Source organism: Aspergillus wentii (genome assembly GCF_001890725.1).
Source record: "Aspergillus wentii DTO 134E9 unplaced genomic scaffold ASPWEscaffold_2, whole genome shotgun sequence".
NCBI lineage: Eukaryota > Fungi > Ascomycota > Eurotiomycetes > Eurotiales > Aspergillaceae > Aspergillus > Aspergillus wentii.
Window position 1 is genome coordinate 3,221,386 of NW_024467833.1, and position 27,125 is coordinate 3,248,510.

The 27,125-nt window shown below is 50.0% G+C and overlaps 11 protein-coding genes across 11 annotated transcripts; 4 read left to right on the top strand and 7 right to left on the bottom strand.

Annotated features, from left to right (window-relative positions):
- Nucleotides 1-17: 17 nt before the first annotated feature.
- Nucleotides 18-2,984, bottom strand: ASPWEDRAFT_49302 (putative ARID/BRIGHT domain protein (SWI1); the record flags this gene model as incomplete). Its single annotated transcript, XM_040837257.1, has 1 exon — nt 18-2,984. One exon carries the CDS (start codon nt 2,982-2,984, stop codon nt 18-20), a length of 2,967 nt encoding a protein of 988 aa, XP_040692949.1.
- A 2,503-nt stretch (nt 2,985-5,487) lies between these two features.
- Nucleotides 5,488-8,187, top strand: rpt3 (proteasome regulatory particle base subunit RPT3). The gene is made up of 6 exons (XM_040838343.1): nt 5,488-6,011; nt 6,075-6,116; nt 6,180-6,278; nt 6,331-6,617; nt 6,666-7,310; nt 7,888-8,187. Exons 1-6 carry the CDS (start codon nt 5,659-5,661, stop codon nt 7,938-7,940), a joined length of 1,479 nt encoding a protein of 492 aa, XP_040692950.1. The 5' UTR covers nt 5,488-5,658; the 3' UTR covers nt 7,941-8,187.
- A 54-nt stretch (nt 8,188-8,241) lies between these two features.
- Nucleotides 8,242-9,635, top strand: ASPWEDRAFT_49305 (uncharacterized protein; the record flags this gene model as incomplete). Its single annotated transcript, XM_040837259.1, has 4 exons — nt 8,242-8,343; nt 8,427-8,574; nt 8,639-9,293; nt 9,347-9,635. The coding sequence occupies 4 exons, from the start codon at nt 8,242-8,244 to the stop codon at nt 9,633-9,635; spliced, it is 1,194 nt and encodes a 397-aa protein (XP_040692951.1).
- Nucleotides 9,636-10,831: 1,196 nt separating this feature from the next.
- On the top strand, nt 10,832-13,419 carry fcpA (protein-serine/threonine phosphatase; the record flags this gene model as incomplete). Its single annotated transcript, XM_040830400.1, has 3 exons — nt 10,832-11,079; nt 11,130-11,216; nt 11,277-13,419. 3 exons carry the CDS (start codon nt 10,832-10,834, stop codon nt 13,417-13,419), a joined length of 2,478 nt encoding a protein of 825 aa, XP_040692952.1.
- A 291-nt stretch (nt 13,420-13,710) lies between these two features.
- On the bottom strand, nt 13,711-14,671 carry ASPWEDRAFT_180706 (uncharacterized protein). Its single transcript, XM_040831848.1, has 2 exons — nt 14,293-14,671; nt 13,711-14,237 (listed from the first exon to the last, which is right to left on the bottom strand). Exons 1-2 carry the CDS (start codon nt 14,451-14,453, stop codon nt 13,859-13,861), a joined length of 540 nt encoding a protein of 179 aa, XP_040692953.1. The 5' UTR covers nt 14,454-14,671; the 3' UTR covers nt 13,711-13,858.
- Nucleotides 14,672-15,026: 355 nt separating this feature from the next.
- Nucleotides 15,027-16,329, bottom strand: ASPWEDRAFT_128517 (arginase). Its single transcript, XM_040829239.1, has 2 exons — nt 15,596-16,329; nt 15,027-15,544 (listed from the first exon to the last, which is right to left on the bottom strand). The coding sequence occupies exons 1-2, from the start codon at nt 16,237-16,239 to the stop codon at nt 15,241-15,243; spliced, it is 948 nt and encodes a 315-aa protein (XP_040692954.1). The 5' UTR covers nt 16,240-16,329; the 3' UTR covers nt 15,027-15,240.
- A 757-nt stretch (nt 16,330-17,086) lies between these two features.
- On the bottom strand, nt 17,087-19,055 carry ASPWEDRAFT_169135 (glutamyl-tRNA(Gln) amidotransferase subunit PET112; the record flags this gene model as incomplete). Its single annotated transcript, XM_040830401.1, has 4 exons — nt 17,087-18,342; nt 18,392-18,533; nt 18,582-18,658; nt 18,728-19,055. 4 exons carry the CDS (start codon nt 19,053-19,055, stop codon nt 17,087-17,089), a joined length of 1,803 nt encoding a protein of 600 aa, XP_040692955.1.
- A 1,503-nt stretch (nt 19,056-20,558) lies between these two features.
- On the top strand, nt 20,559-22,553 carry ASPWEDRAFT_150280 (uncharacterized protein; the record flags this gene model as incomplete). The annotated part of the gene is made up of 4 exons (XM_040829582.1): nt 20,559-20,924; nt 20,985-21,675; nt 21,729-22,113; nt 22,181-22,553. 4 exons carry the CDS (start codon nt 20,559-20,561, stop codon nt 22,221-22,223), a joined length of 1,485 nt encoding a protein of 494 aa, XP_040692956.1. The 3' UTR covers nt 22,224-22,553.
- An 11-nt stretch (nt 22,554-22,564) lies between these two features.
- On the bottom strand, nt 22,565-22,797 carry ASPWEDRAFT_37040 (uncharacterized protein). The gene has a single exon (XM_040834593.1). It carries the CDS (start codon nt 22,763-22,765, stop codon nt 22,607-22,609), a length of 159 nt encoding a protein of 52 aa, XP_040692957.1. The 5' UTR covers nt 22,766-22,797; the 3' UTR covers nt 22,565-22,606.
- Nucleotides 22,798-22,870: 73 nt separating this feature from the next.
- Nucleotides 22,871-23,656, bottom strand: ASPWEDRAFT_365802 (uncharacterized protein). Its single transcript, XM_040834497.1, has one exon. It carries the CDS (start codon nt 23,388-23,390, stop codon nt 22,977-22,979), a length of 414 nt encoding a protein of 137 aa, XP_040692958.1. The 5' UTR covers nt 23,391-23,656; the 3' UTR covers nt 22,871-22,976.
- Nucleotides 23,657-24,326: 670 nt separating this feature from the next.
- ASPWEDRAFT_105666 (uncharacterized protein) lies at nt 24,327-27,037 on the bottom strand (the record flags this gene model as incomplete). Its single annotated transcript, XM_040827747.1, has 2 exons — nt 24,327-26,739; nt 26,817-27,037. The coding sequence occupies 2 exons, from the start codon at nt 27,035-27,037 to the stop codon at nt 24,327-24,329; spliced, it is 2,634 nt and encodes an 877-aa protein (XP_040692959.1).
- Between the last annotated feature and the right edge of the window lie 88 nt (nt 27,038-27,125).

Sequence of the window (27,125 nt, forward strand, 5' to 3'; positions counted from 1 at the left end):
AATCCAAACAACCCGTATCATTCCGCAAGACGGGCATAGGTTATCAGCTGTCGAACAACGCTTGGATCCACATTGGGCATTAATAGTGCCCCGAGGAGGCTTTCCTTCTTTGGTATGATTCCAGAGGGAAACCGCAATTCGGGGGCATTTTCAACAAGCTTCGACTTCTCAGCTAACCTTCGAAGAATTGTCAAGCCTCGATGAATGATAGACCCATAAGCTTGAGCTTCGGCTTCAGCCTGTGCTCTTTGGGCGTGGGTATGTCGCGGGTTTGGAAGGAAGACGCGTTCTGTGCTCAACAGGCAGGAAAGTCTGAGTAGATGTATGGCAAAACCATCAACGGAGTCAAGCCATGTTTTCGCGAGAGGCCCATCTGCGAATGCAGACAATATATCAGCCGCTAATAGCCCTTGCATAAGGAATACTTTGCGTGCATCTGCGATGGCAAGAGGTTTTCGAGGCTGATCGGGAAGTGGGCAAATAGCAAGACCAAACGCACGGGTAAGTAGCTCGTGCTGCGGTGCCATAGACCCATCGCCGGAGAAAATGGCTTTGAAGAAAGATCGGTTCGGTTCATCTCTAGCTAGAAGTTTGGCTAAGCTGTCCACGGCTGCTGGCGTGTATTTATGGATAGAAGCATTGTATGTTGTGAACATGACACTCTCTGTCATAGTTGGTACCGGAAATGGTGCAAATGACAAGAGGAAATGTAATAAGCAGAGTGCCTCTTCCTTTCCTGGTAATAAGATGGTGTGGGCCAAGTTGCTCAGGTAGATGACGGTGTCCTTCATGAAATCCAAGGTATTCTGGTGTGTTCGAAGCAGCATATTCCGAGTTCCCAGATACCGAATAATTGTCGAGATGAATGTGACAACCGAAGGCATTGCTAATATTCCAAAATTCGATTCCGTAAATGAAAAATTGCGCAAGATTGTTGTGATACAGATAAGTCGATCAACAGCTCGATCGAGCTCGTAGTCCAGACTTCCAAATTCAGGAACGTCAGCGAGAGACGCCCACTCCGACTGACACCCACGAGTTATTTCCTCGTATGATGGCAGAAGCATAACATCCGAAACTTCCGCAGCATGTTCAGCAAGCAGTTCAGCTTGGTCTTCAGCACACTCTACTAAGCTTTCAACCAGATCCTCGCAGTTATCCAGCGATATTTGAATGGCTGGCTCGCCGGAAATAGATGTGAGCGTATCCAAAGCCATGCGCATTTCAGCATGAATCCCAGACTTGACGCTCATGGTGAGAGCATGTATGTCTATAACACCAAGCTCGCCGAAGCTTGGCACATTTGGCTTTAACCTTGATATGTCCTCTCCAAGCTGATACATTTCATCCACCGCAATGGGGCCATGGAGCTTGCTCTCGGGCAAGACCATGGGCTTGAATGGGTCCTCGATAGGATGCTTCATTGGTTGATCTGACGGCTGCTCAAATGGCTCTGATGGTTTTCCAGATATCGACCCCGGGCCTTTGCCTGATGGGGCAGGTGAAGGACCAGGTAGCTGTCCCCTAGGGTCTTGTGGTGTTGGTGGTGGCTGGGATTGGCGAGAAATACTGAGCTGATGTTGATGTTGTTGTTGCGGTGGCTGTGGCTGTGGCTGTGGCTGTTTTCCTGGTGCTTTCACCGGTGTTGGTGTTGCGAAACCATTCGACGCACTGTGCTGGACATTGTTCGGAGCCGATGCACTGCTGGGAGAAGGTTGCGCAATTTGCTGGGAAGGCTCAAATCCTGGGCCTGGTTTAGCGGTCGGGGACTGGAATTGCATCCCTGTGGGATCTGCTGGCCGGGGCTGCTGGTTTTGCTGCATCTGATCTGCGAACTGCTTCTGTTGCGTGCTAAGGAAAGCCTGTTCGTAAGGAGCGAGGTTTCTTTGGTAGTGCTCACGGATCTCCTGGACCGCCATGGGGAACTGCATGGGAGGGAACTGCAATTGCTGGGATATGACAGGCCACATGTTTGCAGCTGTGATCTTTTTCGAGCCGCCAAGCTTCATGACGGTAGCATAGAGCTGAACTAAATTGACCGGACGGCCGCATACAATGGGGTTAGGATCTAGCGGCAGGTTCCGCGACATCATGAACTTTTGTAGCGACCTCATAAATCCCTCTGGGTTAGTTGGCTTCGCCATATTCTGCTGCATCTGCCTAATGGCCGCCATCTGCTGGGGATTAGCCATGGCGTTCATTCCAGCTGCGACTGGCCTTCCCGCCATTGCAGGATTCATGTTCATCGCACGAGTTTGGTTCTGAACCTGCATAGCATGCAACCGCTGTTGTTGGGCAGCCATGGCTTGCTGGTACCCCTGTGGCATACCACCAAACTGCGCTTGCATCGGGGCCTGTACAGTAGCAGAGGTCATTGCCGGGGCTGGAGGGAACTGGGGCCCCACCCCCTGAGGAAACGGCTGGCCAGGAATGAATGTGTTATTTTGCGGAGTATTCACACGGCTCGGGTGATCTGGTTGAGATGGCGACATCTGTTGGCCAACATGAGGGCCGGCGGGGGTAAACGGACTCGGGGATGCGGTTCCCATTCTCTGGGCACCATGCTGGTCGAATTCCTGCATGATGGGCGATTGAGTCACACTGGGAGAAGCCCCCTGTTGGAGGTGCTGGTACGGTGTTGGGGGAAACTGCGGGGCGCCATTCGTTGGACCCTGATATCCCGGGAAAGGCACTTGGTGAGGCGTCTGAGACCGCGATGCTGCAACCCCGCCCGGTGCTTGTCTAGGTGACATTGCAATACCATCATCCGGGCGAGCCCGTTTGGACGGAATCACTTGGTTGGGGTTGTGAAAGCCCGGAGATGCATTTCGCGGTACGCCATTGAACATGCGCTGGAATTGATTGGGGTCTTGAGGGGTGGGAGAAGCGTGGAGGAAAGCCGCAGAGGGATCAATGGTTGTTGGATGGAAAGCCCCATTGTCATGGCTTGGGAGGTTCGAGGCGTCAGCTAGCCAGGCATTCATGTCGTATGGTTTTACCAACCCATCTGCAAGGCGAAAGAGTCATCAGAAAAATGAAACCCACATCTGACATTCAAGGAGTAATCAATGAGAACAGCAACCACACGAGGCGCCTGTCATCGCCAAACATGATCAACGATTGATTGACAGTGAGTTCCATCATCAAATCAAATTGAATGGGGTGGTCTAGACGCGTCGGGTTTGTCGTGGTGAAGATAGCACGTCGCGCTTTGATCTGCGACACGAGCAGCGCAAGCAACAACCACGACGACACCTCGCCCCCCCCAACACGAGGGTTGATCAAGAATAAAAGAGGAAATGGAGAAAGTCCGGGGAGAAGAGGGACAGGAACAATGTACATACCGACAAGGTTGGATAACTAAAATGCCGACTTACGAGCGGAGGATTGAAGCCGGTCCCGAAATAGCAGCGGTGCGGTTGGAAGGCCTGAGATTGTGAGGAGAGGGAAGACAGGTCACGGGACCAGAGGCGCTGGGCGGCGAAAGGCGGGAGGGGAGAGAGAACAGCACCAGCCTATTACAGGGCTATATTGTCATCAGCAAATCGCAAAGACAACAGCTATGGGCTACGACAGGAAATAATAGGGTAATGGGGTAATGAATAAATGAATAATAGGCCATCATAAAACAACCGCATCAGAGCCGCAGGAGCGATTCGCAACGTGCTTGGTAGTCCCGAAGAATGGCTAATCGGTAGTGCGTGGCCACAGCGTATGAGGCGTGTGATATGGGGGGGCAGGGAAAGCAAACAGGGCCAGTATTGGGGGTAATAATGACACAAAAAGGCAGCCAAGGTATGGATCTGGATAACAAGCGTACCTTGACAAAGAGCAGTGCACCACAGAGCCCTTTTTTTTTCCTGGGGCGAGGGGGGGAAGATTCGGAAGGGGAGAAAGTGGAGGCACGGGGGGGAATGGGACGGGCGTGGAGAGAAAAGTGACGGTAATAAAAAATAAAAAAGATGATAGGGGAAAAAAAAAAAATAAAAGAGGGTTTAGCAAGGACGATACATACAGGGAAAAATGTAAGAGTGTACCAGTAAGTTATTTTGGACAAATTAGCAGTGATAGACGGAGAGGGAAAAAGAGAGAGGGAGAGGGAGAGGGAGAGTTAGTGCCGATGAAGGGGGAACAGCGGGAAGAGGCAAGGAAGCAGTGGAAGAGGCGGAATGCCACTCTTCCTGTTCCGGCCATGGCGTCGTGCCGCTTTGAGCAGTCTTAGGTGTGAGATGCCTTCAATCCTCAATGATAATGTTCTGGTATCAAAGTATTCTGTATGAAATGAGTCTTCCACTTGATATGGTTCTGTTAGAGTTAGTAGATAATAATTATTGTAGTATTGTTATGGTCTGTTCCAGTTCCTAGAAACGATGCTAGTGTGGATAGTGTTTTTTGCCCACGCAGATCAACCGCGATAATACATGACATTGGTATTAATCTGAAGGGCAGAATCCGAGCTTTAATGTCATAAAATATTCCATCGGGTCTTCGGAAATAATATAGAAAAGAAATTGTGGCTGTCAAGTTAGTGTTCAGTTCATGATGCTAAATATGCCAATATGGAGTGGAGTATGAGCATAAAGCGAAGAGTGTCAAATCAGTATCCAGAGACGTATGGGAATAATTTCCTCTTTCAAATTTGGGGGGAAAGTCGGAAACGAAGGAACCCTGGAGGAGACTGGAAGAAAGAAAGAAAAAAGAAGAAGAAAAGAAAAGAAAAAAGTGAAATGAACAGGGCGTCTGCTTTCCTATATACGTCCCAACCCACACCCAAAACCAACCCGCCCAATTCCCCTCCCGATCTGGTCAAAAGAATGGACATTCAACACCAAGAACCAGCCAAGTGGACAACGTCTAAATACATATTCCCTCGGCCCTTGCAAGGATCGGCCTGGGTATATGGATCGTGGAGATTGTTTCTTTTTGTGCCTGTCCCACCTGCCACGTCCTGGGATGCTCCACCATTTTGTCTGAATGATTGGCTTTATTCCGAAGATCTGAACTAGTCATCCTGTGGAGGGGCCTTAGGTTGTTGGAATGGATAGGATCAAACTACACGACGCAAACTGCACTCCTGCGACCATCTCGAAACGGTGGTTTTTCCCTTCCACTTTTCAGGGCAGAAATCCTGTAACAGGCGTGGTCGTTATCCCCCGATTAGGCGCCTGTTTGCTGGCTTTGCCATAGCAGCGTATGGTAAGGCTCATATTATGAGGTTGGCTATCGCGATCTACGGTGAATCCTACACATCACTCACTGGATTTCTCCAAAAAAAGCATGGAAGGCCCGAGTGTAGGACAGACCTAGTAGTACAGAGTGGTTGGATCGATGGTACTTCCGGTCTCTTCCAGAACCTATGTAGGAATGGACATGAACTAACGACATGGAAGCCATGGATACGGATTGCTACCAATCATCGAGGCGGACATATACCCAAGGTAATGCCCTCGCTTCGATGAGGTTCGATGAGGGCTGGGCAGAATATGTCTTCGTCATGCTGTGTATCAACACCTTGGGATTTTCCTAGACAATAGATATCACATTCAATTGAAATTAGGCTATCTGATTGTAAATCCTAAGAAAATTGAATTGTCTTCCCAAAGTTCTGGGGAAGATCATGGAAGACTGCTTTTATTGGGTTGAGCTCTGTATCACGTGATGTGCCTTGCCAGCTACGTGACCGTGCCCATCATCAAGCAAAAGCTCCCGACGGCTGTGAGTCCTTCTTACTACACACGACGCTTTGTTCTTCCAACCTGTTCTTCTCTCGTCAGAACTGCCACTGTCGCTGCAGTTTTTGATACCGCGACATTTTTTTATCCGATTTGTTTCTTACAGACTGAACCTTGCATCATGGGAGACGTCGCCGTGGAGAACCCGGCGAACAACGTCACGCCTCACACCAAGTCAAGTCCATTGGACAGCATCCCCAACATAGACTCGCTCGAAGGCACAGGTACCGATGGAGGCGACGAATATGCTACACTGAAGAGACTGCAGAGACATCTTGAGTATGTCTCCTTGAAACCTGGAAACCGTCGTCTTACGGTTCAGTGCTGACGACTCGACAACAGGTACATTCAACTTCAAGAGGAATACATCAAGGATGAGCAGAGGTAAATCATTCTTTATTTAGCGCATATTGATAATCCGCGATAATAACCAGTTCTTAACTATAGGAGCTTGAAGAGGGAACTTGTCCGTGCACAGGAGGAGATCAAACGGATACAGAGTGTGCCCCTGGTGATAGGACAGTTCATGGAGGCTATCGATCAGAAGTATGGGCTCAACCCGCCTCTCATTAATGTCACCTACTAACCGGAGCTCTAGCACTGGTATCGTGCAGTCTTCGACCGGTTCGAATTATGTCGTCCGTATCCTGTCCACGCTCGACCGTGAAAAGCTCAAGCCGTCGTCTTCCGTTGCCCTCCACCGTCACTCTAACGCCCTTGTTGATATCCTTCCTCCCGAAGCTGATTCCTCCATTGCCATGCTGGGCGAAAACGAGAAACCCGATGTGTCGTATGCCGACGTTGGTGGTCTTGACATGCAGAAGCAGGAGATCCGAGAGGCGGTTGAGCTGCCGTTGACACATTTTGATCTGTACAGACAAATCGGTGGGTAAAATGGTCGTGTGGAGTGAAGCGCATGCTGACAAGATGCAGGTATCGACCCCCCTCGTGGTGTCCTGCTCTACGGCCCCCCGGGAACCGGTAAGACCATGTTGGTTAAGGCCGTGGCCAACAGCACAACCGCTAGCTTTATCCGAGTCAACGGATCAGAGTTCGTTCAGAAGTACCTGGGAGAAGGTCCTCGTATGGTCCGAGATGTTTTCAGAATGGCCCGCGAGAACTCGCCCGCTATCATCTTCATTGATGAGATTGATGCCATCGCCACAAAGCGTTTCGACGCCCAGACCGGTGCAGATCGTGAAGTGCAGCGTATCTTGCTGGAACTGCTCAACCAGATGGATGGTTTCGAGCAGACTAGCAACGTCAAGGTCATCATGGCCACCAACAGAGCCGACACTCTGGACCCAGCCTTGTTGCGTCCCGGTCGTCTCGACCGTAAGATCGAGTTCCCATCGCTCCGTGACCGACGAGAACGCCGACTCATCTTCACTACGATCGCATCCAAGATGTCGCTTTCTCCCGAGGTCGACCTGGACTCGCTGATTGTGCGCAACGAGCCTTTGTCAGGTGCTATTATTGCCGCCATCATGCAGGAGGCTGGTCTGCGGGCCGTCCGCAAGAACCGGTACAATATCATCCAATCCGATCTGGAGGATGCTTACGCTGCCCAAGTAAAGGGTGGCGAGGATTCGGACAGGTATGGCTTGGCATCCCTATTATGGCCTTGGTTCGTGTTTGCTAATCAAAATTTACAGGCCCGAGTTCTACCGCTAATCCAGACGCTTTTCATGTTACGGGTTGGGACTTGGTATTGTGCACGGCGAAAGGTTGGCAATAATTAGTTGTATCATCAGTATCTAGGCGACCATATGTAGTACAATGACTGATGCCTTGGGGGTATTTCCCACGAGAAAGATCAAGCGTATTATTGTATTTGCTCTGCTAGAAAAGGTCGCACATACTGTCCGCGTGATAGTCGAGCGTAAGCAATAGCTACAAACAGCCCAGTGTCGGTTGTTCATCATGTCAGGTACACACGAGTGAGGCGTGTTCAGTGGCGGTATGCAGAACGACGCTAGGCAGCGCTATCGGACGTCTTGCATCATCGACGACAGCTCACTGAGAGGGGATGCATGTGAGATAACCAAATCGGTAGCTTCCTATACATCCCAAAGCACTGCTAAAAATACAGCTCACAGGATGCTACTCTGTAAGAGGGATAAATGTTATCGCCGTCAACGAATGGGTCGAATAGTGTTGAGCAAACTGCACAAGGCAGCCCTCTGTCTCGTCGTACTTATCAACTGATCCGCTTCCCGCGACGATCCAGTCGACGGAGCCCAGTGACGCAGGATTGCCCCCCGGTGATTGGTTGATTGGCCGGTCCGAGGAACCACAGTCGCTCCGCAACCAGTCACCCCATCACGTATCTCCCCCAGACCTCCTCTCTCCTCTCTCACCTCCTCCCATCTCCCTCCTTCTACCTCCTTACCATCTCTTTTGACCGTCTCTCTTGAACCCATCATCATCATCATCATCACTGTAAAGACACTCTTTTACTCGTTCTATACACTCTCTTGAGCTGTTCCTTCTGCTGCTATCTTCCATCATGAAGTCGGCCTCCTTGCTCACAGCCGCCGTGCTGTTGGGCGGCGCATCCGCCAAGGTCCACAAGTTGAAGCTTGACAAGATCCCACTTGAAGAGCAGATGGTAAGTCATCACTTTCTACGCGATTACCATCACCGTGATGAGGTATAAGATGTGGAATTTGTAGCTGATGACCTGAGCTATAGATCACACAGAACATCGACGCCCACGTCCAGGCTCTCGGCCAGAAGTACATGGGCGGTCACTCCAAGGTGGACGAGCTATTCCAGGACACTTCCATCAAGGAGAAGAGCCGTCACGATGTCTTGGTTGACAACTTCCTGAACGCTCAATGTATGGATTTCCGTGTTGTCTATACTATACTGTTTGAGAGCTATTGCTGACATGAACCCACTAGACTTCTCCAAGATCGAAATCGGCACTCCTCCCCAGGAGTTCAAGGTTGTCCTTGACACTGGTAGCTCGAACTTGTGGGTTCCTTCGTCAGGCTGCTACTCCATCGCCTGTTTCCTTCATTCCAAATATGACTCCTCGTCTTCGTCGACATACAAGAAGAATGGCACCGAGTTTGCTATTCAATACGGATCCGGCAGTCTCAGCGGATTCGTTTCCCAAGACACTGTCAAGATTGGTGACTTGAAGATTGAGCACCAGGACTTCGCCGAGGCCACCGAGGAGCCCGGTTTGGCCTTTGCCTTTGGCAAGTTCGATGGTATTCTGGGATTGGGCTTTGACACCATCTCCGTCAAGCAGATGGTTCCCCCATTCTACCAGTTGATCAACCAGGACCTCGTTGATGAGCCCATCTTTGCTTTCTACTTGGGTGACGCCAACAAGGACGGTGACAACTCCGAGGTCACTTTCGGTGGTATCGATGAGGACCACTTCACTGGCGAACTGACCACCATTCCCCTCCGCCGCAAGGCTTACTGGGAGGTTGAATTTGACGCCATCACTTTGGGTGACCAGACCGCTGAGCTGGAGAACACCGGTGTCATTCTGGACACTGGCACTTCCCTCATTGCTCTTCCTTCCCAGCTTGCTGAGCTCCTGTAAGTTAACTCGCCTGGTTATTTCTGACTGCCTCCGCTAACAATGACCCAAGGAACAAGGAGATTGGTGCCACCAAGGGCTTTACCGGCCAGTACTCTGTCGACTGTGACAAGCGCTCCTCCCTGCCCGACCTCACCTTCACCCTGAGCGGCCACGACTTCACCATTACTCCTTACGACTACGTCCTTGAGGTGTCTGGCAGCTGCATCAGCACCTTTATGGGTATGGACTTCCCTGAGCCCACCGGCCCCTTGGCTATTCTGGGTGATGCTTTCTTGCGGAAGTGGTACAGCGTGTACGACCTTGGCAACAGCACTGTCAGCCTCGGCAAGGCCAAATAAAGGATAGACTCCTTGCGTCATGACGATTGCTCTGAAGTGCAGAAGTGAATTGCATATTCTGCGTATATAGGCATATTCGCAGCTGGTAGCTTTATGTTTTAGTTTCAATTGCTTGGAGATGGTTTTTCTCCGCCGACGGCTGCAGGCCCATGCTGTTTCGAGTGATATACGAAGCCGTTGAAATATGATTATTGTTGACTTATCGAGTGTCTCGTAACATGCATTTTGTGTTTAATTTAATCTTATATAACAGTAAGATAGGAGTAAGTTACTTTCGATATAATCCTCCAATACTAGCGATGGATGGCTTCAACCCTGTCGAGGTCTAGAATAAAGGGCCTGTATGTGCTATAGTTAGAAACAATATATCCTGCACCCGTCCTACCTGGCACGTCATATTAATAGTGCTTTTGAAGGACATAAAGAACAGATGAAAGATGAAATAAGCAGCAAGCAAAAAATACCTACATGATACCGTACATACTGATAAAGAAATACCACACAAAATATGGAAGGATAGTCTTTGACCTGCCGTGGTGGTCTAGAAACCAGCTTAAGAAGAAGCTCTCGCCCCGCACCGCCGTTTAGCTTCTCGTCCTTCAACCACAACAAAGCCAACAGCACACGACCTCTTGGCCACCTCGACCTCCACCTTCTGCAGAAACTCACTCTCTTTTTTCACCTTTCTTTTTCCTCCCATCCTTTTTCAGACATCAATCATTCAATCCATCCCACCTCTTGGGACTCGAGACACGACAGGATCTCCGTTGCTGACCTTTCTCCACGCCAAGCACGCGCATCAATTCTGCGTTTTCCGCCGGCTTCTGTCTGGATCCCCAACTCCCGTCGCGTCATCTCGTGGCAACCGACCCGACCTACCATCATCCTGTATCGAACCGTTTGATTCCCCGTTTCCTCCACAGCGAGAACTAGAATCGTTCCGCTGTCGATCGTGCTTCGCCATACGTCAGCTATCTAGATAGCTCCATTCCAGGAAAAAAGAAAAAAAAAACACCCGCTTCATCGCCGACTCGTACCGGGCGCATCTCGGGTATGGCTCCGTAGCTTGTCGGTTTCGATTTCACTCTCGCGTGCGATTCGCTTCAGCTGTTTTTATTTTGATTTATATACACAAAGGGCGAAAAACAAAGAAAAAGAAATAAGAAAAGACCGTCCGAGGTCGACCAAGTAGGAGCATGCTTCTCCGTCTATCGCCCAGCCTCCATTACCCGATCACCGTTACGTCGCTGCTCAAGCAGCCGGGGGACCTGGTGGAACGGGATGAGGCGCTCTTCTGGTATTTCTACCAGACGGCCGTCACGGAGGGAGATGGGCTGGGTAATAAAATCGAGGTTCAGCGCAAGTTTCCGACCAAGTTCGAATCGACCGTCGATGGGGAGATAGTGCAGTGGAAGATCGCAAAGGGGGATGTCATTACTGGACCGTACGTTTGTCTCTGTTGTTGCTGTTAGGGGTATGGGCTGACTGGGGTAGGATTGATATTGTGGAAGTCGATGAGCCATGTGCTCACGAAGTTCAGTTTGGAGGACTCTGTGCGGAGTGTGGGAAGGATATGACTGAGTGAGTATTATCATTTTTCAAACTGGTCGGAGGAGCGGAACTAATGCTTGGCTTTACTAGGTCTACGTACAATACAGAAGTCACAGACTCGATGCGTGCTCCGATTCAGATGGTCCACGATAACACTACACTCACCGTGAGTGCTAGGGAGGCAACACGAGTGGAAGAGGATGCAAAGCGCCGTTTGCTGGCCAACAGAAAGCTGTCTCTCGTGGTGGATCTCGACCAGACAATCATTCATGCTACCGTGGACCCGACAGTGGGAGAGTGGATGCAGGATAAGGAAAATCCAAACTACGAGGCTTTGAGCGGCGTTCGCAAGTTTCAGTTGATCGATGATGGACCGGGGATGCGTGGCTGCTGGTACTATGTCAAGTTACGACCTGGCCTAGAGGACTTTTTGGAAAATGTTGCAGAGCTCTTCGAATTGCACATTTATACCATGGGCACTAGAGCCTATGCTCAGCAAATTGCCAAAATCATTGACCCCACCCGGAAGCTTTTTGGTGACCGAATTCTCAGTCGAGATGAGAGTGGAAGCTTGACGGCCAAAAACCTCCACCGTCTGTTCCCGGTGGACACGAAGATGGTGGTTATCATCGACGATCGCGGAGACGTGTGGCGATGGAATCCTAATCTCATCAAGGTAACCCCGTATGATTTCTTTGTGGGAATTGGTGACATCAACTCGAGCTTTTTGCCCAAAAAGCAGGAAATTGGGGCAGGTAACAAGCCTGTGGATAAGACTGCGGTTAAGCAAGTGACTGAGAAGCCCCCGCCAGCGCCGCCTCAAGCAAATGGTACGCTCGCGAAACCTGGGGCCGAGGGGGACGTTTCAACACTGGAGCAGCTGGTGACTATGGGCGGGGGAGACAATCCCAGACTCCTGCAGGAACAGACTGACGCACAGGAGGAGACAATAATGCATCAAGTGGAGGACCGCCCATTGCTGCAGAAGCAAAAAGAACTGGACGCGGAAGAGGATGTAGCAGAGAGCAGCGATTCTTCTACCAGCGTGGAGGAGTCGCAAGAAGCAGCCAAGCAGCGCCACCATCTGTTGGAGGATAATGATCGGGAACTATTTCAACTGCAGGACCGTTTGGAGCAAGTTCATATGCGGTTTTATGATGAGTATGATAAAAAAAGGTCACGAGCGTTGGGTGGGCGGGTGGCTGCCCTCCGGGGCGAGAAGACACCGTCTAAAGAGAAAGATGTTGACCTGAAACTGGTCCCTGATGTGACGGATATCATGCCGTACATCAAAAGGAAGATTCTGGGCGGTGTCGTGTTGGTGTTTTCTGGAGTCCTGCCTTTGGGGACAGATACACAAAACGCCGACATTTCCCTGTGGGCCAAGAGTTTTGGGGCCATCATCGCACACAAAATCAATATGAGAACCACCCATCTCGTAGCAGGCCGTAATCGCACCGCCAAGGTCCGGGAAGCAACTAGGTATCCTAAGGTCCAGATTGTCACCACACAATGGCTCTTGGACTCGTTAACGCAATGGAAACGGGTGGAGGAGGGGCCGTACTTGCTCCCTGTTCACCCAGATGACAGAGGCGAGCCCATCTCCCCTTCTAAAGAGGAGAGTTCCTGGATTTCGTCATCCGACGAAGCGTCAGGGGGAGTCTGGACGGATGACGAAGAAGAGTTGAATGATGATATTCTCAAGTCCTCCGGGCTTACAGACATGTCACAACTCGGCTACGGCGAGGACGAGCAAGCCGCTATACACGATGAACTCAAGGACTTCCTTGGCAGTGATGATGAGAGTGAAAGTGACAGTGAAGTATCGATGTTGGCGGATGAGACAGGAACGACCAGCAAGAAGCGGAAGCGGGATGACGGGACAGAAAGTGGAACCGACGAAGACACAGGCGATGAAGGCGAGGAAGGGGATGAAGCGGGCTCGTCGCGACTATCACAGCGGATCAAGCGTTCGTATGAGCGAAGTACAGGTCTACGAGAGGTGGCAACCGCAAGCAGCACCAGCACAGCAGACGCCTCGCGGACATCACTACCGCGGGAACAAGACGTGGAGAACGAGGCGGAAGAGCCTGCAAAACGAGGGCAAGAAGTCAGCTATCCCGAAGATCCGGCCGAGGACGACGATGAACTCGAACGGGAGATGATGGCCGCATTTGAAGATGGAGACTACGACGCCCAAGCCGAGGGCGATATAGCCGCTGAGAATGGATGATCTTGTCCTTCTCCTCAGAATTCTCGTCTTCTTGTTTGGTACATACAAGCCTGCTTCATGTGCATGCGTTTCAGCATTCATCTTGTATATGGTTTCGCTTCCTCCCCCCTTTTGTTTCCTGAATTGGCGTTGAGAAGGAATCATCGTGAAGTTTTTGGCCACCGGACTGAGAGAGCAAAACACGACAAACTCCTTTGCTCTGGACAGATGGCAGTTGCAATGCGATGATGGGCATAGCGACGGCGTTGGGTTGACATGTTCTTTTCTTTATTTTTGATTTAAGGAAATTATCTGAGCAGACCTGTTCGATTAGGTACTAAATGATAGCTCCAGGCAATGAATCTAAATCATCACATATCAATACAGTAACAGTCATATATACATAAACCAAAACCAAAACCAACGCCATAATCATGCAGTCATTAAATCCATCAATCCATCAGTCATACACATCCCGATTAACCTGCCACGCCATAATCATCATCCAAAGATAAAAGATCGTATTCACCAACTCAAACGCAAACGCCGTCTTCCAACAATTACAGATATTATTCTGCGTTAGCCACGCCAGCGTCCGCATCGTATTCCCATGACTCTCCTGGTTTGTGACGAAATTGCGACAGTTATCGCTCACGTTCGCGACGATCCCGTACATCTGCAGCGAGGTCTCGATTAGGCCTGTCAGCCAGAGGACGAAGAGGATGAAGCTGCCCACGAGGACGATGCCGGGGAGGAGGAAGCGTTGGGTGGCGAGGACGAGTAGGAGGATGATGAAGAAGACGGCGAGACTTCCTGAGACGACCATGTAGGGGAATAGCCTGGTTGCATTATTAGTCTATTATTCAGATAGTAGACAGTAAACATGGCACGCACCATGGTATCCCAAGCTGCAATTGCGATTGCACAGCCATCAACCAAGCAAAAATGCCCAGACAAATCGCCGAACCGGACAAGACGACGAGAATCCAAACGTTGAATTGGAGTTCTGGCCAGTGATACCGGCGACGGTTTTGGCGATAGACTCGGACGGCCATTGTAAATAGAGTGTAAACAGTAGTCGCAGTAGGTAAATAGAGATGCAGTAGAGAGGCACAAAGGTGGAGGAATACTCCAGCTAATGCGGACAAGATTTATAGAGCACTGCTTAATCGACAACGCATCGGGCCATGCGATGCGTGTTTATCGTTGGCCAGCAATGGATGAGGCAGTTGGGATTGAATGCGTTGTTCCGCGGGGTTGAAGTGGATAAGGCGACGGTGATGCGATGGATCTATCTATCGCCTAGCCATCGTATCGTTAGGGGTGGTAGGGGTTCAATATAGTCCGTAGCCTGACTGATATTAATTATTTGCAAGAATGAAGAATTGAAGAATGATGATGGAATTATGGAGTCTTTCTTCTGAAAGAACGTGTGGTCAGGGTGCGATGCTGGAAATTGAGGTGGCAGGGCGAATCATCGTCAAATGGCGGTGGCAGGAGAGACAAACGAGCGATTGCGCGGTTATTATTGGACTGCAGATGGAGATGATAGAAGATGATAAATAGAGTATCATATTAATTAATTTCTAGATTACTTGCTTATAGTAGTCTGTCTCCATAGCATCCATGGAGTTGTAGTGGAGTTGTTTATTCCCCGCTATGATCAACATGCAGATACGCCATCAATGCTCTACATACTACATGTAGATAGATATCAAGTAACATAGAAGTATCATTGGAGTCATCTAGATCCTATGAGGTCCTGATCGGCCATGCGATCGTCGTCTAAAAGTTTTGCCGGTATTACAGTAATAGTCATCGTAGTCGTCAATTCTCATTTCCTCACAGCAACGTATCTCCCAACGCACTGCGGACCAACGAGCAGCCAGCCCGGATGGTCTCTGTCGCTCCAATCGTGTCGAGACTCGGGTTGACCTCGACCAGATCCATCGCAACCAGGTTGCCGGTCTCGTGGACGCATTCGCAGATGAAGTCACCCTCACGGAGAGTCAAACCACCACGAACAGGAGTACCGGTGCTGGGGGCCCATTGGGGGTCCAGTGCATCGACATCGAATGACAAGTGAATGGGAGTGTCGTTTCCAATATGGGCCAGGGCCATCTCGACCACGCGACCAATTCCATATCTACTACTGTTAGAACGCTTTCTTAAGGGACATAGAAGAGTCAGTCCTCACCTGTCAATGTCGTGCATGCTAAATGCCTTGATTCCATTCTCTCTGAGAATCTGCTTCTCTCCACGGTCAACATCCCGCAGACCAATGTACACCAGCTTGCGGGGGCTGATGGTGTGCTCGTCTTCCATCCAACCAAAGATATCCTTCTGGTCTCCCCGAGCCAACCGGGTCAAGAACGACATGGGCATGCCGTGGATGTTACCACTGTCACTCGTCTCGGGAGTGTTGATGTCAGCGTGAGCATCAACCCAGATCACAGCCATCTCCCGGCCAAGTCTCTCGCGAATGGCCTTAGCAGTGCCAGAGACAGTGCCGACGGCGATGGAGTGGTCTCCGCCCAGGGTCAGGACAAACTTGCCCTCCTTGGCGTGGTTGTAGACCTGCGAGCTCAGAGTTTCTGTCACGGCGCTCACCGATCGGGGCTTCTTCATGCCTCGGTGGTCGGGGTCATTCAAGGGTGTCACATTCTCGTAGTAATGCACGGTGTCGTCATAGTGAAGTTCGTAATCCAAGTCATCGCGGAGCTGGTTGAGAAGACCGGCTTCGATCAACGCCAGGGGAGCCGCTTCGACGCCTAGTTTGCACTGATACAAAGTCAGTCTTCTGATCTGTTGTCGTTGTCGTTTTCTCTCTCTCTCTCTCATTCTCGTAGTGGGGTACTGGGGATTCGTACCTGTCCGCCGTTGAATCCAACAGCCACAACACCCAACTGGTTGGGCTTGCTAAGGAATCGCTGAACAATAGTCGAAGGCTGAGTCATGATGAACGTAGATTAAGAAATTAAACAGAGATTGGAAAGAAGATGGTGGTAGGAAAAGACGATCTACAATCGGCAAGATAAGCTCTGGTGGAGAGCAAGTGGAGATCAGATCCGAGAGGCAACAAACGTCAACAGAAGAGTTGTTCCACAGAAGATGAAGAAGTTGAGTAGATATCAAAGAGAGAGAAGAAAGAAAGAGGAAAACACACGCCTTTTAACCTCTTCTTCCTGTCCGACCGGCCGTGGGGCAGGAATCCGTGGTTTCTCAACGCAGTCGCTAAAAACTGCTTTTAGGGATCAGGTGTTCTCCGCCCTCAGCTTCACTGCTCCATCGTCTTCCCCTAAGTACAGGTCGAGGAGAGCTGCCCCTTACGGCCTCGCTGCTACCCCCACCGTTGCGATCAGGACAGGTTTTCATTATCAATCGGGTCGGCTGGTCGCTGCGACGGCGGTTAAGGAGAAATTACGAAGCCATCGCCAGGTGGGATTCATGATTTCGTGGATTCAGCGCGTTCTTGGCGGTTGGATGGCTTCATTTTGCATGGATCTGCGTTGACACTGATTAATAGGGAGGAACTGATTGGGCTGGATGGGGAATGAAAAAGAAAGCAAGGATGCCAGGATGCCAGGAAAAGAAATTATATGAAACATTTCTATCTATATCCAGTTTACAGGGTATCATTGATAATGCGACACCATGGCTATTCATACAGTGTATATCCAAAACAACATTACGATCTCAAGATGAGCTCACGTAAGATCTCATCTGCCTTTTGTGCTTCCACACGTCCTTTCTCGCCTGTCCGCATCATCTGTCCGACAAACCATCCCAGTTTGCCCAGCTGATTCTTGCTGCGGATCTGTTCAACCATCTGCGGATTCTGACTGATCGCTGCCTCCGCCAGAGCAATGTACTCTTCGCGAGACAACGGCCGCAGTAACAGGTTTTCTTCCTCCAACAGCTGGTGGATAGGCCGCTGGTCTCCTTCGAATACCATGGCCAGCACCAACTTGGCTGTTGGTCCTGTGATCCGTTTGCGCTGCAGCTGATCGACAATCTCAGCCAGGGACTGCGCGGGGACCCGATCCGCGTCCCACGCCAGATCCGCCTTGGTCAGCAGCCCTCCCAGTTCGTGAAGAACCCAGTTGCCCGCCGCTCGGGCAAGACTTGCGCGGGCCTTGGGGTCCTGGTCCTGTTGGAGATCGCGGAGGATATCCACAACATCCTGGTAGTACTCCAATCTCGCGCCATCTTCCAGCTCAATCAACGGTTTTGCATCCTCGATGGGGAGTCCATATTCCGAGCTAGCCAGGAGCTTAATCAACTCGTCCGAGGCTGTTGGAAGTGTGTCGGTGAGTCTAGAGACAAGGTCTTCCCCGATAATCAACGGAGCCAGATCAGGATCTGGCATGTATCGGTAGTCCACCGAGCCTTCTTTGCCTCGGAGCCTTCGAGTCTCTGTGCTTCCAATCGTCCAGCCACGGGTCTCCCCTTCCACCACACCGCCGCTTTCGAGGACCGCAATCTGACGGTTTTTCTCCGCAATAATGGCGTCCTCGACCGCCTTGAAGCTGCTGAGGTTCTTGATCTCGGTGCGCTGCCCGAGTCCACCGATTCCATTGTAGTTGTGTGTGTGGGTGGGGGATTGATCCCGTTCGCGGATGGAGACGTTGACATCGGCTCGTAGACCTCCTAATTCCATACCAGTTGTCACAGCACTACATGATTGGAGTATCGACTGGATTTTCCGAACACACGCGGCGGCAGTGGCGGGGGTATGGATTTGTGGCATGGTAATGACCTCAATGAGTGGATGGGAGACTCGGTTGAAGTCGAGGAGTTGAGTAGATGGAGGGTATTCCTGAGATTTGGCCGTGTCTTGTTCGAGCTGGACCTGCTTGATGTCGATACGCACCTTGTCGCCGTCTTCCGGTGCAATCCCATCGTAGTCGAATAGATCGACGTAGCCGTTTCTCGCAAAGGGTTCTATCCAGTGTTAGACTCCGTGTCCACCATACAGTAGAATAGAGAATACCATAGTATTGTGTGATCTGGTATCCGGCCGGCTGATCCTGATAGAAATAGTGTTTTCGATCGAACCGACTGACGGACTGAATATTGCAATTTAAGGCGATTGCAGCGCGGAGGGCGGGGAGCAGCGTCGCTACTTGAAATTCCTAGACCACTCAGCCTTTCGCATTAAGCCATTGTCTGATCAAACGAACCGGTTGACTACCTGGGAATGCCAGGTCGAATAGAGCCACATTGGAATTGGGGATGTCGCTAGCCGAAGTTGACGCTCCTGCTCGACGAATGAGCTCCAAGATCCTTAAACAATAAATGCCCAGAAATGCAAATGATATAGACTAACTGGAGAATAGTTTGGATTCCGTGTTGAGCTGCGCATGGATCTCAATGCCCACGGTCAACTCCCATTTCTGCCGCGATGCTTCCTCACTCTCTCTTCTCTGTCTTTTATGCGCCTTTAAGGCCTTTGCCTCCGATTTCAGCTGTTTCCGAAGCGGTACATGACCTTGCGAAGCGGGCGATGAGGTCTGGAAGTGTCGAGTTGGACGGTAGGAGGCGGATCGGAGCGCGCTATGAACGGGGGAGGGATGCTGGGGAGTGTGAAGCTTTCGACATCGCAAACAGACGAAGCGGGCTGCTCCGCTGGTGTGGCGGAGCCACGGTTGAAGCATGTGTAGAATGATCGAGGCGATGGATTGGGGCGAAGAGGTTGACGTGAGAAGATGAGATGTAATTCTGGGGATAATTAAGGTAATCAATGGTTGATTGTTGGTGATAAAGTTGGAGTTGGGAGATGAGATTTGGGGCGGAATGAGAGCGGTATTGTCACGTAATTACAGACCGCTCTATGGAGAGCTACAAATTGTTCAAATTCCATGATGTATCTCAATATTCATTCTTTAATATTTGATAGATTAAGAGTTAAGATGAGAGATAGAAAAGAGTAAGAATACCTACTCTAGTGCTGGATATTTGTACAGATATCGATATTGTAAAGAAAGATATTCATAGTATGGGTAACACTGATACATTACAATACACTGTAATTAATTATATCCAACTTCAGACTCGAATCTTCTTCTAATCATCTTAAACAGATAAACATCTTAAAATAAAATAATAATAAGACCATATGGGTCTTTCCCATTAATCCAATGTTCTGCATAGCATTAATATCGACAATGTCATTATCTGTCCGATTGACCCAATCCTTTCGATGCATGTCGCACACCCCACCACGATCATCGCCAGTCATCGCCAGCCAACTCACCATCGCCTTTCTTTTTCTCCTGCATGGTTTCAATAATTCCGCAGGATCTTCGCGCTGGTTATCGTCATGCCTCAATTTTCAGCATCGCCTCTCTTCTCGTTAGGCCCACACAGCGTTTTGCATCGGAATGTCGGGCTGTGATGCTGCACTCCATCTGCAAACCATCTGTCGCGCCCCAGCAGCACAGATAATTCCTATTTCCTAATAATCGCCGTCTTTCTCGATCATCGCAATCGGAATATTAATCAAACACATACCGGGAATTCCTGGTCTTCTGCTTCGTGATCAGACAGCGAATCTGTATCATTTGGCGCCAGACTCTCTCTGCGACGAACACAATTGGGCCCCTCCATCCGCCATTTTCCCCTCGTTTTCTGTCACAGCGGCTGTTCCTGGCTTTCTGGGGATAAGATTATCATTTATCTGATTACTGGGGGCGAGAAAGTAACAACTGCAGTGCTATTTTGGGGATAAAACTACCATCAGACTCATCATCACCCTCTTATGCCCCCAAAGTCTCAGGGCCGATCTGTGTCGACTATCGAGTGACGGGCTTCATCCCCAAAGTCAAATCGTGGATTCGCTTATCACTGCCTCGTCCTGCGATACATCATAATAATTTATAAAAAAAGACAGATCCAACATTCTGCTCAGCATTCCCGCTGATCCTCGTTACAAATTCCAGCGCCTTTTACTCCACGGCCTTGCGCCTGGCATTTTTTTGTTTCCCCTCACCTCCCTTTGTTATGCCTCGATTGCCGTACCGACGACCTAGAACACATCGACCTTTCCCCCTTCATGGTGTCATTGATTGCTAGTGGGTCGAACAGGAATCAGAAATAAAAACGAAGAAGAACTCTAAAGATCTGAGCCGGCTCGGTCTTTCATTATTTAAACCATCACCATGCCGTTCCAATACTATGGATCATCAAGTCGCACTAGGAAGCCAAAGAAGGATTCAGGAAAGAGATCTTCGACGGCTTCGATAATCTCCCACTCTTCCCAGCCTCCGTCTAAAGGATCCAAAACTTCTGTGGAGAGACCCAGGAAAGAAACCGTCCCAGCAATGCCCTACGTTGAGAAGCCGTCAGTCAGACCGCAGCGCAAACCCGTCGAGCCAGAGAAGAAAAAGACTCCGGATGTCTTTGAGTTTCTGGAAGGCGAAGATGATTCCGACTCTTCATCCTCAGAGGATGACGATGACAGTGTGGATATTCCATCCAGCCAGGCCACCAGTGTATCGAAGGGCCAGTCGAAAACCACGCCGCCAGTTCCTGGACGTTTCCCATCCACTCGAACCGTGGACCAGCCGCCGCCACCTCAGCCGCAGCCACGAGTCTCTCAAAAAGCCAGTATACCTAGTCGAAGGTCCTCCGTTATGTCCAAGGACTCTATGGATTCCCGCCTACCCCCAACTCCATTGGATATCGCCCAGCTGCAGTTAGCCAGAACCAATGTCAACAACCGGAAAACGTGCATGGATGAGTTGTATGTCCCAAACGGATCTTCAACGGATGGCTCAACCCTGTCTGGGCAAGAGCTGCCTGATTTCCCTGAGGCTTACTATTCCAGGAACCCTACCCAGCTGCAACGTCATCCTCTACCCCCTTCCCCACCTAAAAGTCCGGAAGGAGACCTCCATCGGGACCACCGCAAACCAAGGAAGACTACCAGGTCTCCCCAGTCCTCCCAGACAACGCCATCTGGATATGGCCTTGTTGCTTCTCAGCTGAGCTCTTCAGTCGAAAACGAAACTCGCTTTCCTCCACTGTACCGGCGGTTTGAAACGCTCAACCATCGTGTCTTGCTCTATCTCCAGGATGAGATCGCACAGATGGAGGAAGATTTGCAGGTTCTTGACGAATATGAGGAGATGCACCGTATTTCCAACGCGGAACACGACGGGACCAAAGCCCTACCTGCCTCGCGGCGCATGGATGCTCAAGCCCAAGTCTACTCTTCCCTCCACTACAGACGAGTAGATCTAATGGGAGCGCTGGCCCAGAAGACGGAACAGTACAGTGAGTAACCCACTGCCAAACATACATGCCAAATTTTGACTAACAGAGCAAAGACACTGCGCTCAATGCCTATAACAAGGTCCTCCGGTCCCTCCCCCCAGCCTCGGAAAAGGATATTGAATCCTACCGTTCCTGGATGGGAGAAAAGCACCCCATCGTTGCCGCCGAAACGCGCTTCCTCGATCACGACAGTGATCTCGTGTCTCTAGCCCCCCGAGTCACCCAACAGTCAACCACCGCCCCAGTCTACTCAGCCATTGCCGTTGCCGCTGCCGCCATTCTCCTCCCTTTGTTGGCCTTTAGCATGATCCGGGAGTTCTCCGGCCGTCTGATCATCGTCACCATTGTTGGTGGTGCTACATCTGCCATTGCAGGCAATTACTCGACGGGCGCAGAGCGCTTGGTTGATGCACGAGATGGATGGAGATGCGCTACAGTGTACGTTATCCACACCCCTATTCCTATTTAAACCCTTTGTACCTTGACTAACTTAATCCGACTATAGATACTTTGTATTCATGACTGTTGCTGCAATGTTTATTCCCTAAACAGGGATTAATTGCAACTTGGACAACTCGAAACTAATGATTACGATTTTTCTTTGTTTTTTTGCCATGAGCGCCTCATGTAATATCTTGTTCAGCCATGTCATTGCCTGTCTGAGGAATGTTTTAAGAAGTCACCTGTTTAATGACCTATGAGAAATGTATTGTACTTGTTTCAATGACAGACTGAAGAGCCGCAGCTCATCATGCCAGCTACAAGATCAATCTTCTATCTTGTTGGTTGAGCATGATTTTTTTTTCGGGATTGATGGTTAGCATATATGAGATGATAGCCAGTTTATGTAGCTTTAAATATACTGCCATACCTTTGACTACTGCCTCCACGCTGACTGAATCCAAAGGCTTCAGGCTGGTGTAGCTTCCTCCTATGCCCGCACCTTGATACTACACTTCAACCCAGGCTTATCCCACAATATAAGCCTTCTGTGCCGTAAGGGGTGAATGAAGATGTACAGTGCTGCAGTTACAATGCAATAGAGGAAAAGAATTGCTGGGATAGCTGGTAGAAAGAGTGATAAGGACATGTTTGAATGAAAAGAAAGAAAACACAAGAAAAAGGCGATGCCAGCCAAATCCCACCTTATAGAGTATTTTATAGTAAGTCGTGCATAAATTATGCATTGAGTAATGAAGAGATCTCATCTTGCATAAAACACTGAATCAGCACTGATTCAGCTTCATTACTCAATGCATATATATTTATGCGAGCTGGGCAGGTATTGCTGCACCGCCAAATCACCGATGACAAGGATCTACATGGTCCGTATTGATCAATCCAGCCAGATGCGTACCATCGGCAAGGTCGAACAGATACTCCCACCACACCCGATCAAAGCCACTGGCATGCTTGTAGTCGCGACATGCGAGAAGAGTCACCGTCTCGAGGAAGCACGCGCCCGTGAGGATCTTGAGCGGATACAAATCGACTGGGTACAGAGGACGTCCCAGCCGGTCAACCGGCGGGATGCGGTAGTCTGTCGTTAACATGAAATCGGGGTCGTCAATGACTGGAGTGCCGAGGGGGATATCCCGCCCTGTCCAAAACACGGCCGACTTGGTATACAGAATCACCGCCAGATGGGGCCTCTCAGGGCGGAGATGATGGTACGCGTCTGCGAGAGGAACACTGAACTTGGGGTTGCGATGCATGCACTTCTCGCCGCTGGGGCAGCGAGTAAATCCGGCGTCCAGGAGGGCCTGGGTGGCTTTGACGAGTTGGTCGGGCACGATGAACTGCAACCGCTGTGATGGGGAGGGGGGAGGGGGGGGTCTAGTTTGCAAAATCGAATAGTCCAGATGAAAAGACCTACCTCGTTAAAGCTATATCCCTCATTGTAGATTGAAATGTGAAATAGAAGACTCGAGGAGGGTATTCTTTGTTGCTCAGCCACAAGTATTGTTTAAACATTGATGACGAGATGAAAATAGATACAAAGACTGAATTACCTCCACTTTCTGTGGCAGCAGATATTATACTACGATGGCCAGTCTAGGTGTTCCCTCAAACTAACTACTCAACTGGGCAGACAAGCAAGAACAACATAGGAGAATTCAAGTATTACGAATGTATACAAACAGCATAATTGTCCACTAAAGCAACCCATTTCGAATAGAAAAGATATAGATATCGACCAACTTACAACACGGTATCCCACCCACCGCCAAACCAAAGAAACCAGTCTCTAATACTCCGCGCCAGTTAAGAAAGAATTGCTGAACGAAGCAGAAAGTAACAGTTCAACCGAGAGAAAAGAACAAAAGCACCCGAGGTTGCATGACCTCCACGAGAATATCAATAAAGGTGGTAATAATAAAGTGTTGGTGAAGTGAAGATGTAAAAAAGGAAATTGAAGAACATGGACGAGAAAGTCGAAACAGATACACTGGCTCCCCATTTTCTCTTCTCCCCAGGTCTAACACCCTGTAGTTTTTAATAAGAAAGAGAGAGAAGTATGAGATAAAAGAACAAGTAAAAGATAAGAGTGAAGACAAAAATAAGGGGTCACATTCATCACTGTGCATCCATCATCCAAACCATTCCAAAACAGGCACGAGACTGTTATCCTCCTGCCATCATTCGTTTGCTCATGAGGGCACCGGTGTGCCATTCTGCTTGCTGCCAGGAGTGGCGCTCCGGTCTTGTGAATTGCCATTTTCCACAGTTGGCTGAGGGGTTGAACTCTGTCGACTCTGATGGGCCGCGAGCTGTGCCTTATTTCGATCCATCAAAGCAGCTTGCTCAGCAGCACTCCTGGCATAGGTCATGGCAGCAGCCGAGTTGGCATACCCGCCAGATGACGGGGGAGCTTGGTTCGAAGCATAGTTTGTGTATTGGGACTGTTGCTGTTGCTGTTGAGAGAGGTACTTTTGGGAAGGATTGGCGGAGCCAGGCGTCATGTACTGTGCTCGTGCCTGAGGAGTGGCATATTGAGGCGGTTTTTGAGGTGAGCCACGCCCCTGGCCATAGGGCACATTGTAAGCGGCTTGTTGCCCAGGTCGTGGTGTATATGGCTGCGGCGAAGCTTGAGCGGACGCCTGTGCTTGTTGTCCTGCATACGGAGTATAGCCATTCTGCCCTGGGCGTTGAAATTGCGGAACGGCATTTGCCTGGTTGTATTGTGGAGTCGCTTGCGAGTATGGATTATAACCTGGTCGCTGAGAGGGGGTAGTCGGAGGCCGAGGTCCCGAGTACTGTTGCGGATGGCCTGGGGTATAAGGGCCCGATGTCGAGGGTTGCCTCGCACCGTAGTAGGGCTGTGGAGCTTGAAAACCTTGGGCTTGCTGAACTCGAGCATTAGTAGCGTATGCACGCGAGTTGTATCCTCCCTGGAAGCTTCCCGAACGGGAGGCAGAGGCCACGTTGGATGTAGAACTCCGGGTGGCACCACCAGCTGCGGGCGCCATTGCTGCGGCTCGCTCTTGTTGCATCGTATAATCATCTTTCTCCATGGTGCCGTGATATTCGGGGTTCTCAACCAATATCTTCTGACTAATGTTCAGGTCTGCCAGTTGGTCACCATCTAATTTGGCAACAGCATAAGGTGGGAGATTCATAACGAGAGCAGTGAGACTTGATTTCAGTGTTTCATAAACACCTCTTTCTGCTTCAGACGGCGTGTCAGCGTTGCCCGCATCTGATGCTGTGTCTTTAGGTTCGGCACCCTGCTTGTTTGACGCCGACGGGTCAAGAACACGGATTCTTTGGTATGAACTAAGTGTCTCGAGTAGTTCTGAGACATCAAGTAGCAAGTCTTCCATGTCCTGATCTTCTTTTTCTTTTTCTTCTTGTCCCTCTTTCGACGCGTCGGTATAGGTTACATTGTCTGCAAAGTCCTCGGGGTTGAATGTCTTGACCATCTCCTCGAGAGTGCTTTCATCAAGCTCGCCAATGTTGCCAGGTTGCTCTGTGGGTGTAACCTCAGGCTCTTCATTGTATGGTATCGATAGTAGCGTGTGCATGCGTTTTTGCCCCCGTTTGCCCCACCATACCATATCTTTTGCGTCGGCCTGCACAATAGCCCCGGAGCTGTCGAAAGACGGAGCAAAGGATGAATAGATACCCTGTAGAAGAGACGGATCTTCATCCGTCCACAGAGACGAATCTTCAAGATACCTCTCTTCTCCATTGTTTGGAGAAGACTGTTGTTTTTGCCTCCGGTTCCAGTATGATGGGGAAGAAGTGACACCGCCGTATTGCAGCCATTGTCCTGACGGAAGAGGCGCTAAACAGTAATTATTCCGTTCTCCCGGGAAAGCCTTGAAGTTTGTTACTGCCTCAAAGGGATCGGCCCAGGCATTAAAGGCGTTGCGGGATGAGGACCTAGCTCTGCGCGGAGGCTCTAACTGAGGCAAAGATGAGCGAGGCTTAAAAACCTCGCCAAATGTCTTGGTTTCTTTGCTTTTCTCAAGGTTGTGGGGTGTGACCTTGGTGGTAGTGATACCGTTAGGAAGTCCGATTTCACGCAATGGTGCTTGCACTTCGACATACTTCTCCGCCTCAGTTTCCTCGGAAGACAATGGGACTTTGACAGACTTTTGCAGACTTGAGTAGAGCTGTTTCGGGTTTGAAGGATTTCCGAAAAGGGTTAAAACCAAATTGTCGTTCTTGATATCAACATTGGACGTAGGCGGTTTTTCCGGTGCCTCTGTGTCATCCTCTGATGCTTCTGTCTTGATATTGGATTGGCTCACATATGCCTGGCGAACAAGACTGTTCAAAAGCTTTTTGAATGCCGCGATGCGATTGACTGTCTCTGTCAACGGTGATCCATCAGCGGACTCACCATTTGCCTGGGATTTGTTTCTTTCGATCACGGCGGCAGATGCTTTTTCAATATCACCCAGGAATTCCTGAAGTGTGTTGTAACGTCCCTCCGCGACCCGTGATTGTATACTGGTACCCTCCTCTTTATCTCCCGAAGTTTTTGCGCGCTTTGAGCGAGGTTTCGCAGGTGATGATGGTAAGGGGCAGGAAAGAAGCTGAAGATCTGTGTCATTTCTGTAAAATTTTTTTTTTTTTTGGTTAGCGACATATACGAACTTTCATCGCCACTGATTCAGAAGGGAAGCGCGCACTTGCTCAATATATCGACAAGATTCCGCAGAGTCTCCTCGAGCTTTGCCTTCTCTTGCGCTTGCGCGACAGAGGAGCCGGCTTCTTCAGCAGGTCTCTCGTCGTAACTCGATACACGCTTCCGCTTGCCAGGCGTCGACAGTGCAGATGGATCGGGTGTGGCAAAGAGTTCGCCGTTGGTGGCGGGCATCATGGTTGCCTCTCCACCTTCTTCAGCGCTCATGGTGTCAGACTCGTCGCGCCGTTGTCAAAATATTTGCTCCTTCAACGCGAGAACACAGGGTTTCGTCTTCAAAAACAGATCGGATGCT

Bases quoted from the DNA above. Each gene is read 5' to 3' on its own strand.
- ASPWEDRAFT_365802 (XM_040834497.1), bottom strand. From the start codon at position 23,390: ATGCATCGCAACCCCAAGTTCAGTGTTCCTCTCGCAGACGCGTACCAT.
- ASPWEDRAFT_128517 (XM_040829239.1), bottom strand. From the start codon at position 16,239: ATGAGAGAGAGAGAGAGAAAACGACAACGACAACAGATCAGAAGACTG. The intron at 15,545-15,595 runs GTGAGGACTGAC...TAACAGTAGTAG, and splicing joins AGCATGCACGACATTGACAG to ATATGGAATTGGTCGCGTGG.
- rpt3 (XM_040838343.1), top strand. From the start codon at position 5,659: ATGTGCCTTGCCAGCTACGTGACCGTGCCCATCATCAAGCAAAAGCTC. The intron at 6,279-6,330 runs GTATGGGCTCAA...CCGGAGCTCTAG, and splicing joins ATGGAGGCTATCGATCAGAA to CACTGGTATCGTGCAGTCTT. The intron at 6,618-6,665 runs GTGGGTAAAATG...GACAAGATGCAG, and splicing joins TGATCTGTACAGACAAATCG to GTATCGACCCCCCTCGTGGT.
- ASPWEDRAFT_37040 (XM_040834593.1), bottom strand. From the start codon at position 22,765: ATGTCCTTATCACTCTTTCTACCAGCTATCCCAGCAATTCTTTTCCTC.
- ASPWEDRAFT_180706 (XM_040831848.1), bottom strand. From the start codon at position 14,453: ATGGCCGTCCGAGTCTATCGCCAAAACCGTCGCCGGTATCACTGGCCA. The intron at 14,238-14,292 runs GTGCGTGCCATG...TAATGCAACCAG, and splicing joins TTGCAGCTTGGGATACCATG to GCTATTCCCCTACATGGTCG.